At 37.8% G+C, this 15,609-nt stretch overlaps 2 protein-coding genes across 5 annotated transcripts; both read left to right on the top strand.

Annotated features, from left to right (window-relative positions):
* The first annotated feature begins 887 nt into the window (after positions 1-887).
* LOC117292195 (TNF receptor-associated factor 6-like) lies at positions 888-11,028 on the top strand. Of its 4 annotated transcripts, none has more exons than XM_033774153.1 (9): positions 888-963; positions 2,211-2,419; positions 3,148-3,205; positions 3,683-3,787; positions 5,029-5,187; positions 6,313-6,390; positions 7,531-7,617; positions 8,498-8,670; positions 9,940-11,028. In XM_033774153.1, the coding sequence occupies exons 2-9, from the start codon at positions 2,229-2,231 to the stop codon at positions 10,460-10,462; spliced, it is 1,374 nt and encodes a 457-aa protein (XP_033630044.1). In that variant the 5' UTR covers positions 888-963; positions 2,211-2,228; the 3' UTR covers positions 10,463-11,028. The 4 variants fall into 4 exon arrangements, with proteins under 4 accessions (XP_033630044.1, XP_033630046.1, XP_033630043.1 ...); XM_033774155.1 differs by having other exon boundaries at positions 894-963; positions 2,224-2,419; XM_033774152.1 differs by having other exon boundaries at positions 919-1,006.
* Positions 11,029-12,925: 1,897 nt separating this feature from the next.
* LOC117292196 (histone H3.3A) lies at positions 12,926-15,609 on the top strand. The gene is made up of 3 exons (XM_033774156.1): positions 12,926-12,997; positions 14,158-14,446; positions 14,756-15,609. The coding sequence occupies exons 2-3, from the start codon at positions 14,165-14,167 to the stop codon at positions 14,882-14,884; spliced, it is 411 nt and encodes a 136-aa protein (XP_033630047.1). The 5' UTR covers positions 12,926-12,997; positions 14,158-14,164; the 3' UTR covers positions 14,885-15,609.

Raw genomic sequence — 15,609 nt, 5'->3', positions numbered from 1 at the left:
ATGAGAAGAGACTAGAATCATAATTAGAACACAGTTTTATCATGACAACTGTTTTATTAGAACAATCGCATATAAGAAGATTTATCTCTTCTGAATTATTGGTGATACTAAGCAGGATTGAAAGATATTTGTGAGAGTAAAAAATGAATATTTTATTTTTAAACATCCTTTTGAGGAGGGAGATGGAAAAAAAAAATTACAAAACAGGACCCTGTATTACTCGATCCCCCTTTGCAGCATATATTTGTTATAAATAGCCTTACTTTGTTCATGCTTTGTTTTATTACTATGTTAGTAAAACTATGAAATGATAACTATATTCCTCCGTCCAGTGACGAAACTATTACTTTAGACGTCAGTTATGGGGGCGGTGTCAGTTATGCGGCAGGTGTGGGCGAGGCGACCTGCGACCCAAAACCCTTTTTTTTTGGGGGGGGGGGCGGCTTGGGGGACACGAAGAGGCTACATTTAATAACGTATCGAACCATGAATTCCATAAGTGCATTTTGGAATCTCATTTTGGGAGGGGGGAATGGGTTTGTTGAGGTGGGAACCCAGCCCCTTCTATCGGTCAGATAAACGGGTCCCAGATAGAGCTATCCCAGTTTATATTTTCTGGTATGTCTTGTCGTCTTTATAATGAGCTTATCGGTAGGCCTTTTGCCTTTACACTTTTGTATTAAAGCAAGTTTTGTCCACTGTTGTTTTAAATAGGCTATGTACCTTGTGTTTGTGAAATCAATAAGTTGAGACCCTCGAGCAATGGGCGGCTTTTCCTTTTTCTTTTTCTTTTAAGTTCACGCACCATCAATCTGGCAGGGCGCCATCTACGGCAGTAGTTTGAAGGACCGACCGACGTTTTTTTGCGTTCATTTGGACTTGACAATCTCGGAGCAGAGGAGTGTTGTGATTTCACTGGGAAGGCGGGTGTTTTAAAGTGTGGAATTACAGCTTCGTCAAATTGTAATCTTAATCGAGCCTTCTGTTTTATTACGACTATTTATAGGTGATTTACTCTTATAACTGTAGGAAAATATCACCTGTGTTGTTTGTGTTTAGCTTGTTTTTAATGACACATTTCATTTTGATCTTCTTACGAATTTTTTTCTCTACACTAAAACTGCGAGCAATCAATGGCGCATGCATTACTAAAAACATGCTTTACATGAATTGTTAAAATATAATGCAGAAAACAACCTTATAAGTAGATACATAGAACGTTAAGACACCCGTAGAAAGACCAAGGACCAGTTAGTTTGACAAGCCTTGATTGAGACAGACTTCGGTTTGCCCTTCCCCCTTGGAACGAAACCTCTAGTTCGAGGACTAGTACTAGTACAGTAGTAGGGTGTAGACCTGCACATGTTGGTGGATTGTCCAAACCATAGGCATGCATTAGGATAACATTCCGTATGGCGCCAAAACTTGTTCACTCATTTTTTCAAAAAGGGATATCTCATTGGGAAAAGTTTCCGTATGGCGCCACCACTCTTTCAAAAAGGGATATCTCATTGAATGTAAATTTGAATTAGATACTATTTAATTTCATATTGAATTAAAAAAGTGGTGGCGCCATGCCTGTATCCAATTTCATAGAGCTGCTCAACCAATTTTGTGTTGGATGCAGGCTGTACAAGTTTCCATTTCATATAGAGTTGCACACGAAAAGGCAAGCCAACCTCCATCCAGGGGCCCAATTTCATAGAGCTTCTGCCTTGATAAAAACAGGATTACCAACCAAATTTTCACATGATTTTCAGGATGAGCAAACAACAGCTGAATAACCAGTAACAAGCAATATGCAACAAACCGAAATTTGGCCGGTATTCCTGTTTTTATCAAGGAAGAAATTTCATGCTAAGCAATTTTTTGTGCTTAACAGGTCTATGAAATTGAGCACCAGGACCCATGGTCTTCTGGACTGTATTATTAACTGATGATATAACAATACAAATGCATGGGTGAATAACAACTTGCAAGCTGACTTCCTAATTTTTTGTTATTTTAAGAAAACTTACTTCGTCCAGCCAGAGTACAGTTCCATGCAGTATTAATTCATTGTGCTACTTTCTAAAGCTGCACTATGGGGACTGAATTGATATATCGTTTCCACTTACAAAATGTTATTAAGTGCACGAGAAAAGGTGCATGCTGGAGTTTTTTATTGAGATGTAAAACTTGTGAATAACTTGAAATGTTCTTTTTTATAGTTTTGTTTCTAAGACATCATGGCTGATAGTGTAAGATCCTGCAGTAATAACACATCATCTACTGAAGTGACTGGTGGCTATGATGCTGAGTTTGAGCCAGCACTCGACCCCAAGTACATTTGCCCTGTGTGTTTAGCAGCACTGCGTTCACCACTACAAACCAAGTGTGGCCATCGATTCTGCAAAATGTGCATGCAGAAAATAATCGGGTATGAAAAGAAAAACGCTGTTTTTATTTCAAAGGAAGGTCTGTTAGATTTGATGAACCCAACATCCCATGAGTTTGATGGTAGACATCCTGTCTAAGGCCTCTGTAAGTGGCACGGTGCTCTAATGGTTACCAAAGTTTAGATCCCTATAGAGAAATTCATGTGGTATTCCTAGTGGCTAGGTTGTCATGGGGATGTTGCCCAAAGTATTTAAAGGCAGTCAGACACTATTGGTAGTTACTCAAAAATATTGTTAGCATAAAAACTTACTTGGTAACAAGTAATGGAGGGTTGTTGATAGAATAAAACATTGTGAGAAACGACTCCCTCTGAAGTAACATAGTTTTTGAGAAAGAAGTAATTTTTCACAAATTTGATTTTGAGACCTCAGAATTTTAGATTTTAAGGTCCCGAAATCAAGCATCCGAAAGCACACAACCCTCAAGTGACAAGGGTGTTCTCTCTTCCATTATTATCTTGCAACTTTCACAGGTTTGTTATTTTATGCATATGTTGAGATAATGAGAAGACTGGTCTGTGACAATTACCAATAGTGTCTTTAAACAGTGTCTTTAAACAAAAAGTTGATGGTTTCTGTTATTAAGTTATAACCATAGAGCTGTACAACTCACAAATCACAGGAACAATAGCATTCAAGTTTGGAATTTGACACAATATGTTGTTTATTATTTGTTGAAGTATTTTGTTTATATTTTGTTTGTATGTAGTCCTCGTCCATACACCAAGTGCCCAGTGGACAAAACCTGGCTAAATGTCAAAAGTGATGTAAGTGTTGCCATTCATTCCTTTACAGACTTGCTTTGCTGATCACTTTCTATACTTGAATGCTTCTACAACCATCTCTGTTAATTGTTTAATATGTTGTACATTACTTTAAGTAGGATTTAAAACTTTGCATTATAAATCTCATTATGAGCTGAAGTGGTTCCGAGACTTGTTTTTTCGTCTTCTGCCTTCTCCTGTATGAAGACCATCGGCATCATAGCATACTGATTGAAATGTCGATCCCTTTGCCATCAGATTTTGTGCTATCACAGTCTTTGCCAAGCCTGATACTGCACAGATGCTCGGCATACCTCCATTCCATTGGTTGAATGAGCGTGTGCGTGGAGCATTTCAACCAATAGAATGAGCTCTCTTTGCGTCGTTATCGTTTTCGTTACCGTTTTCGTTATCGCTGCAGTGTGACTCGGCTTTTATTCCATCATTTTTAACATTATGCCCTACTCTTATGCACTGCAGATATTTGACGATGTTGCGTTTGAGAGGGAAATCTTGTCTATGACGGTTCTTTGTAGTAATGTAAGAAGTGGCTGTGAGTGGAGAGGTGATCTAAGAAACCTACAGGTTAGTTCGAACTGCAGAACTCTTGCAACATGTGTTTTACATTTTGCAGTCAACTCAAACCCATACTATAGCGCTACTCACACGACAGCAATTTAACATGGGTCTCTATAGCATGATTTTACAAGAGACATTGAACAGTAGAGAATTGTTTGTCCTTTCACACGAGCTACATTTCGTGATAATTTACAACCGTGATACAATTTAGCAAGGGACCCTTGCTACATTGCTCTCGTGTGAACGGGTTATTTGTACTGTGCAGCATTTAGCAGGGTTTTACATTGGCCTTGTGTCCATGCCAAATCCCAGTCCCCACCAAACTTCAATGCACGTTGGTGCACTTAGCAGGGCTAAATGCATTAACAGAATCATTAAAACAACGTTGCATTTTGCTGAATTCAGCCGTATTTTCATTTCAACTGTGATGCATTTAGCTCCATGTAGCAGGGTTTTCATTTCAACAGTGTTACATTTTGATGCATTTAACAGGGTGCCTAGAAAACACCTAATTGTGGCTATTGTATAGGAAAGTATATATTTTTTTTTTACTTTCAATTTTTTAAAATCCTATTCTCTGGTTACCTTTTTTGAGATATTGCTGGAAATCTGGAGCAATTGATGTCCATGCTGTAGGAATAATCCCTAATAGGAATACCTGGGAAGGGATACTGACAGTAACACTTCTCAGATTCAAATTTGGGGGCGGGATAAAACCTTATATCTTTTTACAAGTCATATAACTTGTTTCTCAAAAATGCTTTTTACTATCGAAAACTGCTGTAGGTTTCTATTGCCATAATTTTAAGAGTAATTACCAAATGATCCTTTAAAGACACTGGACACTGTTGGTAATTGTCACAGACCACTCTTCTCACTTTATCTCAACATATGCATAAAAATAACATACCTGTGAAAATTTGAACTCAATTGGTTGTCAAAGTTGCGAGATAATTACAAAAGCAAAAACACCCTTGTCACATGAAGTTGTGTGCTTTCAGATGCTTGATTTTGAGACCTCAAAATCTAATTGTGAGGTCTCAAAATCAAATTCGTAGAAAATTCCTTCTTTCTCGAAAACTACGTCACTTCAGAGTAAGCCGTTTCTCACAATGTTTTATACTATCAACCTCTCCCCATTACTCATTACCAAGTAAGGTTTTATTCTAATATTGAGTAATTACCAACAGTGTCCACTGCCTTTGATGGATTTATAATGAATCTACCATTATTCTTTCTTGATTCAGAGTCACAGTGATACCTGTCTATTTGCAAAGCTTGTATGTCCCAATGGATGTGAAGAGCAATACCTGAGAGGAAAGAATGAGGAGCATCTAGGAGATTGCCCGCTGCATCTATTGGATTGTACTCATTGCAGCGAGTCATTCATCAGGAAGGATGAAATGGTATGCTCATATGCAAATCTAATTTTGTATTATATTATAGCTATAATGCCAGATATTCTCTGCAAGGAAAACATTTATTTGTGAATTTGGTGATAAAAGTTTTGGTTTGGTAGTTAAAAAATAAAAAAAATTAAAGGGATACGTTGCTTTGGATCGGACGAGTTGGTCTTATAAAAAGCGTTTGTAACCATTTGTTATATTAAATGCATATGGTTGGAATAATGTTTTAAAAGTAGAATACAATGATCCACACAAATTTGCCTCGAAATTGCGTGGTTTTCCTTTTGCTTTGCAGACTATAACGGTCGCCCATTTATGGGAGTCTGGGGGACAGGGGGGCAGGGTAGTTAATGGGAATTGGACAGGGAATGGTTTTACATAACGTTAGCAATGGGTAGCCCAAGCGTTTTGGCCGGGATTTGAGCAGTTTCTTGTTTGAGTTTGAAAGCTTACTGCTATATATGCATGAGGCTAAGATTCATATGCTAATATACTCAAATCAAGGACAGGTCTCTGCACAAAGTAGTTTTCAATCTAAAGAAGAATTCCCAAAACCAGCGGGATAAAAATCAATAACAACAATTTAAATGCTACTTGCTATGTAGAGTTTGTTTTTAGAGAACTGTCTTTCTTTATTCTACTACCGCGGAGTAGATTTATCGGATGTTCGAGAGACTTCTCAGGTAGAGTCAGTCTCCTGACAAAGATTAGAGCGAGCTAGTCGAAACGTTGATGAGACCAATTCAAGAACTGACTCCGAGGTAGTACAGTTTATTACGATCCTATAAACTAAAGTAGTAGTCCCAGCCAATTTTCTATACCTTCCGCCCGGGTATTAGTTAAGGACAGTTCTTTTCAGAACTGAGAAGTCTCCCGAATATCCGATAAATCTACTCCGTGGTAGTAGAATAAACAAAGACAGTTCTCTAAGAACAAACTCTACCTGGCAAGTAGATACATACATGGTGTTACTGCAAACCAAATATATATTGATACCTCACCACGCAGTGCCTCAAATCATATATAATTTAAATACTCATGATTAACAGTGCTGACTATTAACCAGTGCGTCCCTGATAAAGGGAAAGGTTGACCCATTTTCTGTGCTTTTACCCGACCTTTCAGAATCATAAACTGATACATTGTCCTAAATATCCCATTGAGTGTGCTGAATGTGGACATGGAGGAATACTCAGAGAACAGGTGAGATTAAATTGATGCTTCAAGTCATTTGGTATCAAATAAATACACTGTAGTATAAGAATTGTAAATTACTCAATAAAGTAGATGTTGGTTTTTACCCATACACCGATGTGTGTTAGCACTGCACTGTATACTCAGTACATCCCAAGTCCTGTGAAAAAATATCACAGGCAATATCACAAGCATTTTTTCACAGGACTCGCACGTCACATGCGGCGACTGTGCCACGCTCATCATTTTGGTGGTCAATAGGTTTACATGTAAGCGCCGCATCGCCTAAAATGCGCACTTCACGGAATAACGCATAGTCCGCATTGCCCACCAGTATGGCGGTTCCAAGATTTTCTGATGATGACGTCAGGTGAATTGGGTCAATACAGTGCTATCACACATTGGTGTATGGGTAAAAACCAAAATTAATATTCTTTATCCCTGATGCAAATTAAACATCTCTAATAAAGTAGATGTTCACAGCTGCATTGAGCAAACATGAAGAACCAGTGTACATTGTATTGAGTATGGTTTCAAGATTTATCTGATTTGAGGTGGATTTCCACTGTTTGTTATTTGAAAACGCACAAAATCAGATTCCAGTTTTTATTATTTGTGTAGTCATTAAAGGATGCCTTGATTTTGCCTGCAATGTAAAACTATTTCCAAATCCTTACCAACCAAAATACTATATCACACATACCATCTATATCCAGTTTTCTGCGGCTCATTTTTGCTCGGCAGAAAATTGTTAACAATATTGTCTGCTTAAGCAGCTCTATGAAATTGGGCTCCAGGGTCTGAGAGGTCACTGAGGGATTTAGACAACAACTGGCTCTTCATTTTAACATGTGTCATAAAATGTTTGTGCGTTTACTAGATAATAATGATGTTATAGTCTAATCATATAATCTGATCATTTATTGTTTAAAGTGCACCACATACAATTATCTCAGCACACCGTACATAGTGACAACAAAAGTTAATGTTCAAAAGTTGAACAAGAAGAGTAAAAACTACCATAATGAGAGCGAAACAAGTGAGTTTTAACCAATGACTTAAAGGATTCATAGCTGTGGGCAGCACGAATGTTTGATGGAAGATCATTTCATAGTCAACCTTTTACCCCATGTTTGATTGACCATACAGATGGCCAAGCACATTGATGTTGAGGAGGGTGACTGTCCCAGCAGTGTTGTTCCTTGTACATTCAAAGCTGTAGGATGCGACCAAAAGGTATTTACATATGGTGTTTAAAGGCAGTGGACACTTTTGGTAATTACTCAAAATAATTATCAGCATAAAACCTTACTTGGTAACGAGTAATGGGGAGAGGTTGATATTATAAAATATTGTGGGAAACGGCTCCCTCTGAAGTAAGGTAGTGCCTTTAAATCTACCTTTAATAAGGTGCCTGAAGTGCAGTCGTGTAACTGGCAAAAACAAAAAATCAGATAAAAAAATGTACAAATGAAAAATTGAATGGTTAAATCAATCAAAAGCTGCCTCCCCAAGTTAATTCAATTCAATTCAATTTAATTCTTTATTTATCATTCCCAGCATGAAAATCTTGGTTTGCACATTAATATACAGTTATTAAAAATAGCAGAAAAACATCGAACCGTAGAAATTAAAACAGCAACAATATAATAAAGATATCACAAGCCACAAATTTCTTGATCCCCACTTGCACCCACCAAAAGAAATTGTATGTTGCGCCAGTTCTGAAGTGATTTCCTGTGCGTGTCAATGTCCGTTCTCAAGACTTTGTACTGCATAAATGTATTGATTTGTTTTGTATCTTTCCTCCTGCATGGCACAGCTAAATTTGCCTATTGTCAGAAGAAAGTTGATTATTGTTATCATTGCAAAGCTTGAAGTGCTGATACCTTGTTACAATTCACTGTTTCATAGCCTTTAAGTTTCCCAACATCAGTGAGCATTATGACATTTCTGGAAAACCTTACAAAACTTGATAACTGACAGACAGTGCAAGTCTCGCATGTATTCAACTATTTTGGGGACCATTTTGGTCCAATTTACATAACTAAACACAAAGAAGAAAAATATGATATAAATTTGTGTCTATTGATTACATTGATTTGCTTTTTGACAGATCAAGCGCTGTGACCTTCCTGCGCATAACAAAGATGAGTTATCCAATCATTTACACCTTGTCTTGGCCCAAAGTTTTACCTACAAAGCACAGCTGAAGGAACAATCTGAGGCAATGGAAGTGTGTCAAGAACAGTGTCATCAACTCAAGTCGAGCTTTGAACAACTCAACAGGTACACTTAGGATTTAAACCAACATGTCTCACACTCTTCAGTCTATTGACGATGAATAGGGCAGGCTAGTTGAAATGCCGAGACCAATTAAAGTGACACGTTGCCTTGGATCGGACGAGTTGATATATAAAAATCATTTGTTATAAAGTGCATATGGTTAGAAAGATGTTGTAAAAGTATAATACAATGATCTACACAAATATGCCTCGAAATTGCATGGTTTTCCTTTTACTTTGCGAACTAACACGGTCGGCAATTTATGGGAGTCAAAACATAAAATGAAAACCATGCAATTTCGAGGCGTATTTGTGTAGATCATTGAAGACCGCCAAAAACAATTTAAGACCCCAGAATTGGCGGTTTCTTGTTTGGATTTTAACAATCGAATCAGCTTCAAAATGAAAGTTCACAAGATTCTTGACAAACTGTTCCCCTCCGTGTTTTCACTAAAATGTGACCAATGGCTTACAGGTTGGTTTTGTATAGTGTGTTTACTGAAAACTATACGGGATGGGAAAAGTATACCCCCCCCCAAAAAAAAAAAAACCCCAAAACACTCAAAAACAATGATACTGTCACATTACTTAATGGAACCAAGACCTACTGAAATAATGAACCTGGGATTGAATACTACTTCCAACATTTGGATTTGACAAAACTGAAGCTGTGAGGGTCTGAGCGGAAATATCAAAAGTGTATGTTGCCAATGTTAAGGAAGGGCCTGTCAGTTGTTCAATTGTCTTTCTGGCTATAAAGGCCGGTTTATATTCGGTCGCTCTAAGGTCGCGCGATCCTAAGATTGAGACCTAAAAACTGTGTCTTTTTATGATCGCGTGTCAAGATTTCCATTGCACGACCATCCCTCGACCGACTATACACCGGCCGCTTGGAATTTTAGATTATTTCAGTAACAAATAAGAACTTTATTTTCGAGATTGTTAAGCATTTCAAACTTCTGGGTTATGTTTTAGAAATTATGGATGGACTGATTCAAAAGGTAAACCCAATCACTTCGGTTGAATAAGTTTAGCCATCCTATAAGCTGTTGGAATAGTTCTTCAAGTCATTTGACGGGTACTGTTTCACTGTAAAGCCATAATTTTCTCGCAAACCCCAACATCTCACAACCCCCAACCCCAAAGTCGCTGCTTTTAAAGTACAAAGTTACTACAGACAAAACAAAACGGCATTTTGTATCAAATATAAAGGCCAATGTTTGATGGCTTTGGGTCACAAGTTCATAAAAAAAACTATGTCTGATTTCAACAGAAATCTGAACGAGAAAGACAAACTTCTGAATCAACAAGTGGAACGAATCAGCCATCTTGAGAATACCAACTACAACGGACATCTTCACTGGAAAATAGATCTGAAATCCCACATGTGTAGAAACAACTCAACAACCTGTATCATCAGCCCAGCCTTCTACACCAGCCAACCTGGCTACAAGCTCTGTGCCCGCCTAGAAACGGACGGCCATGTGACCAGAAACTCAACGTACACCTCATTGTTTATTGTGTTGCAGAAGGGCGACTATGACGACCAGTTGCATTTTCCGTTTAGCACCACATGCAAAGTGACATTATTTGATCAGGTTAAGAACACACATGAGCGTTCCGACTTCACAACTATCATTACATGCAGCAATATGAGTCGTGCTGGAATGGGAAACACTCGAGATCAGTTCAGGGGACGTCTGAAGTTTATGCAGACAGACTTGTTGACTAGCAGTCGATTCTGTAATGATGGGGTAGTGTTTGTGCAGATTAATGTAGAATTCACGCCATTATAATTTGCCATTTACTGCAATTTCCATAATTATGAAACAATCAAATTTTTAAATATGTGCTAATAAAAAACTTACAAACTGTGGGTTTTCTTCAAAGTCAAGGTAAGTTTAGTAAAGTTGGTAAAAAGTATGCTGCAGTTTGCCATTTGTAACCAACGAAGCTTGAACCAGCGCATTTCATTGTTTTAGTCACTCAAGAAAGCTCATTCAAAATGTCATCACAGCTTTTTTGGAATATATGCATCGCTTCAGTATTACACTCTAATTAAGCAGCTGACAGTATGAATGAATTGAGCTTATTCTGCAGTTTCATTGTGAGAAAGAAAACAGTTTTGTTTCCACCTTTTTTCAATCAAGAAATATGAATGAGTATTCTTTGCAAACTTCAGCTCAGAAATAATTATATTCGCCCAAAACTCCAGGTACTCAGACAAATTGAAGGGATTATTTGTTGGGTATCGCCCATATAGATCTATGGTACCACCATACAACCCCAGTTTAAGTAGGATTTGAAACTTAGCATGGTGGAAATATGATATGGAAAGGTTTGCGGTAGCACCATGTATAGTAATGACGATCTCTAAATGATTTGGGGTGGTTCTGAAAAGATCCGTTGGTTTCAACTCAATGTTTCGATCAGTTTTCTCTGATCGTTTTCTGGAGAGAGCAGAAGATGATCAGAGCATACTGATCAAAATGTCGAGTTGAAACCAACGGTTCTTTTTAGAACCACAGAACCACCCCAAGTCATTTAGAGATCGTCGTTACATGTTTCTTAACTCAAACCCCAGTTTGACTATTCTTTTTTTTTAGAAGTTGGTGCATTATCCTTGGAGGATATTTGAACTGGATCGCTGTATGTTTTAGGGAATGACAATAAAAAACTTGATTTACAAAATTATGGAAAAATTAGACAAGTCAGCAGTAAACAATCAGTGAATGTGTTCATGGTAAGGTTGATTTAGTTCAGTGGTTTAGTGACTGGATTGGTTGCCAAGACACTGTTGATGCTACTTTACCCTTCACAACTCGGGGAGGCGGACCACTACGAGCCATGTTCATTATGTAAAAAGTAACACTGTTTGAATTAATTAAATTGTAAAAGCTCAGGAAGGACATGTTCACAAGTGCTTATATATTTTTATTTTAAACTTGTATTTTTATATAAATGTAATTCATATTTTGGATATTAATCTGTAATGGTATTAAGTTAATTGTGCAGCAGCTGTTTTGTGATTTTATTCAGTACTAAAAAGTGTTTTCAGTGTCATATTTATTATATTGAACAACTTGTGTGTGATGTGTAATTTCCATATAACTTTGTAATAAAATCAGAATTTTTAAATAAAGGAATAATAATATGCGATTAGTTGTTTTGTTTTTATGTGTGTGCGTGTGGGGGTATTGAACACCAATAACTTTAGTAAAATGGCTCTGATGGGAAGTCCTTTATTTGAATCTGTCTGAACAAATAAGCCATTTGCCAGTTGTATAGCTTCGAGTAATGCATCAACAATGACTAATTCTGCCTCAATGAGGAGCCACAAAAAGGCACCCCTGGATTTGAGTTCCTTTGACTAATTAGAGACAGGTATGTCAAACTATATAATGCTCATTGGGGCAGAGGGTTTACCCCCCCCCCCCAAATGTTACTCCATGATGTAATCATAGAGCATGTTGAGCCCTCCCCCTAAATTCCTGTGAGCCATTCCTCAGCTTCCAATCACACAATGAATACACTGTACACCACGCCCCATATTGACACTAAAGGCCGGGATAAGAATGGTTCCATGATGAAACTTTTGAAAGCTTTCCCTAGTGTTCGGATGAGCTTCTCCATTGTTTGCATACACATTCATTAGCTTGCCCTGACCCAGAATTCTACTAGCATGCAAGATAACTTTCTGTATAGTCAGGCTGGTACTGTGAAGCCTTCATTCTAGTTCCATAAAACTAAACCCCCACGTCCACCCCCACTCCTCCTTCCCAGTTGTAGCAAAAATAAATAAATAATTTTTGGTTCAAGACCTTTCTGGATGTAAATCGCCAACTAGAGGGAATACTACATCAAATAATTCAAGAAGGAAGGCAGAAACGTGTTTTTTAAATAAAAGCTACTATTTCCCCTGATTTGTTTCCCGATGTTGGTCTTTATTGTGATTCAGAAATGCTTGGTGATGAACACTTTTCTGTTAAATTGCGTGTAAAACTCCATAGAAGAAATTGTGACAAAATTGGGATCCCGAACTAACCAATCAGAGCTCGAGTTATTGACCAATCAACTGCTAGCAAGAAAACCCCGATTGACCAATGAGACTTAGTTATTTTAGCCAATAAGCAGGACTCTTTCATGACTGTCGTTAGCGCAGGCAAGTAAACCAATAGAATTGTCCAACTCATAAAGAGCGGACTTCATTGTGAAAATGTAGATGCATGCAAAATTAATACACACACACACAACGTATAGCGGCGGCGACTAGTATAGACAACAACACACTTGTTTTGTTGGAAGAACGGAAGAACACCAGAGAAAAACAGGTGAAGAATACTGCTGCAATGAAGTCGTTATTGAATTTACATGTTGTAAATGTTGCCATATTCCATTCATGATATAATAAGTAACATTATTCTGTGTTTGATAAGAAAATATAGGGCTGACTTCACAAAAAAAACACTGTTTCAATTCTGTTCCTGACACTGACAGCCGGAATTTTTGTAAAGGCGCCCTTTATTAAAAAAAGTGGCGGTCGGTTTTAAACCATTCACTTTTCAGCTGCTGCTGGGAAAACTTGCTGTATCTTGCCAACACTTTTTCATTCGTTCTTACATAAATAAGTAACTAATTTACTGAAGTGTGATATTCCGTTTGGTAAAAACTATTGAAACAAATAGTGGTTGCAGGATGATTATGATACAGAAACTTTTCCAGCACTCTGTGAGTGTGACGAGTTGCAAGAACAGTCTGTGGGCACCGCAGTCTGTGTGACCGTGGTGGTAAAATAAAATGGTACTGCTAAACACTTGCCTCCATCCATCACCCTGTCCCTCTCCATTTTCAACAAACAATGTTAACTTATTCTTGTCCGATGAATTAACGCAGAGTTAGACCAGGGATTCTCAAAAATAATACGCCTAAATGAATATTCATGAATCATATAAAGTCAAACTGTAAATGGAAACATGTGGCCACAGTCCACACACTCCCACCACAGCCGACTTATAATTTATATTGAAAGTTTTCAGTTGACAGTATGCCAGTACAATCGCCTCGAACCTACCAAAAATCTTCTTTGATGTCGGTTATTCTACAAATTTAACAATATGGATGAATAACTGACCTTTCTTCCTCTGTGAGACGGAGACTATATTTTGGAAATCTTGTTTATTTTTTACTTGGGTAACAAAATCTGGCCTAGCCCTAGGCCTACAAAAACTAATAAAGGGAAAGTTTCTGTATGGCGCCACCACTTTTTCATTTGATATGAAACAAGGTATCTAATTTTACCTCAATGAATGAGGTATCTCCTTTTGTAAAAAATAAAATTTTTGCCCTAAAAAACTCTGTCAGAAAGTGTGGGATTAACGGCTCTGAAATCTCTAGCAGGTATTATGAAAAGGCTTAAATACCATTGTATTTAGACAAGTTTCACCTTATGCTGGTCAAATGAATTATAACAAATGTTTTTTCAACCTTACAGATAAATCATGGCTCGTACAAAGCAGACGGCAAGAAAATCTACTGGTGGTAAGGCACCAAGGAAGCAGCTTGCAACCAAGGCTGCACGCAAAAGTGCACCGTCCACTGGTGGTGTGAAGAAGCCCCATCGTTACAGGCCAGGAACAGTCGCTCTGCGTGAGATCCGTCGGTACCAAAAGAGCACAGAGTTGCTGATCCGCAAATTGCCATTCCAGCGTCTAGTCCGTGAAATCGCGCAAGACTTTAAGACAGAGTTGAGATTCCAGAGTGCAGCCATTGGTGCCCTTCAGGTATGCTAAACCTTCTGGAAAATTGAATTATCGGTTTGAGATGGGATGAATAAATTTTTGTTAACTAACGACAGGTCTGGAATTTCTTCATCTTGAGAGTGCAAGGCCAGTTTCATTTTGCGAAGGCACTTCCATTGGAAAGTTTTTAAGTCTAAGAAACTTTTGAAGGGGCACCAAGGCCGAGACCAGAGGCTGTGGCCTCAGTATAATTGCAGGCCTGTAGCAGAGAACATTCGGATTATTAATTGTCAATCTGTAATTATGATTGGGGGACTTAAATTTTGTATTTTTCTTTGTTTGAAATTGCAGGAAGCTAGCGAGGCTTATTTGGTTGGACTCTTTGAAGATACCAACTTGTGTGCCATCCATGCAAAGAGAGTAACAATCATGCCCAAGGACATCCAACTTGCAAGGAGAATCCGTGGAGAGCGTGCTTAAAGAACTGTTATTTAAATACTAAAGAAATCATCAGCGTTTTCATGAAGTAGCACTCACTGCTATACCAGCAAAGAAATACGTAGAGTGCTACTTCGTGAAGATGCTGACGAAATGCTTCAATGAAGACTGGTTGCTTTCAAACATCATGGCACCAGATAAACGTTCTGTGAGCATTATGTACATATGAGACCCCTGTGTATTTCAAAAATCTTCGTACCTACAGTGTATTTTCTGGAACCAACTTTATACAAGACTACGCTGCTGATATTATATTGAAAGAGCAATTGTCTAATCCCAATTTGCCGATACATCTCCCGTTTTCCCCTCGTTCATATTTAACAGATTTGCATGCGTTTTTATCATTGTTTTGTCTTGAATGTATTTGTACCCTTTTTAAAGAATTGTTGGTTTTTATCAACATACATAGTAAGAACACAGTGTGTATGGAGGGTGAGAAATTTCAGACATTTTCTGAATTCTTTGTATCGTGTACATCATGATCAGTGACTAATATTATGTGGATTGAAAGCAAAAAACCTACCACTGTTCTTATTTTTTTAATGTCGGCACACCAGGCCCCTTTTAGGGAAACATAGTATTAATTTGTGCCCCTTTGTTTTGTAAATATAAGTTTAATGTGTCGCTCATAATGTCATGTTTTTCACAAGATGGATGCAATATTTTTGATGACCACTTGAGATTAAACTTAATTGACAGAAAAACAA

This window comes from Asterias rubens, chromosome 7, assembly GCF_902459465.1.
Source record: "Asterias rubens chromosome 7, eAstRub1.3, whole genome shotgun sequence".
NCBI lineage: Eukaryota > Metazoa > Echinodermata > Asteroidea > Forcipulatida > Asteriidae > Asterias > Asterias rubens.
Note: the sequence above shows the minus strand (reverse complement) of the source record. Positions and strands in the feature narration are given on the sequence as shown.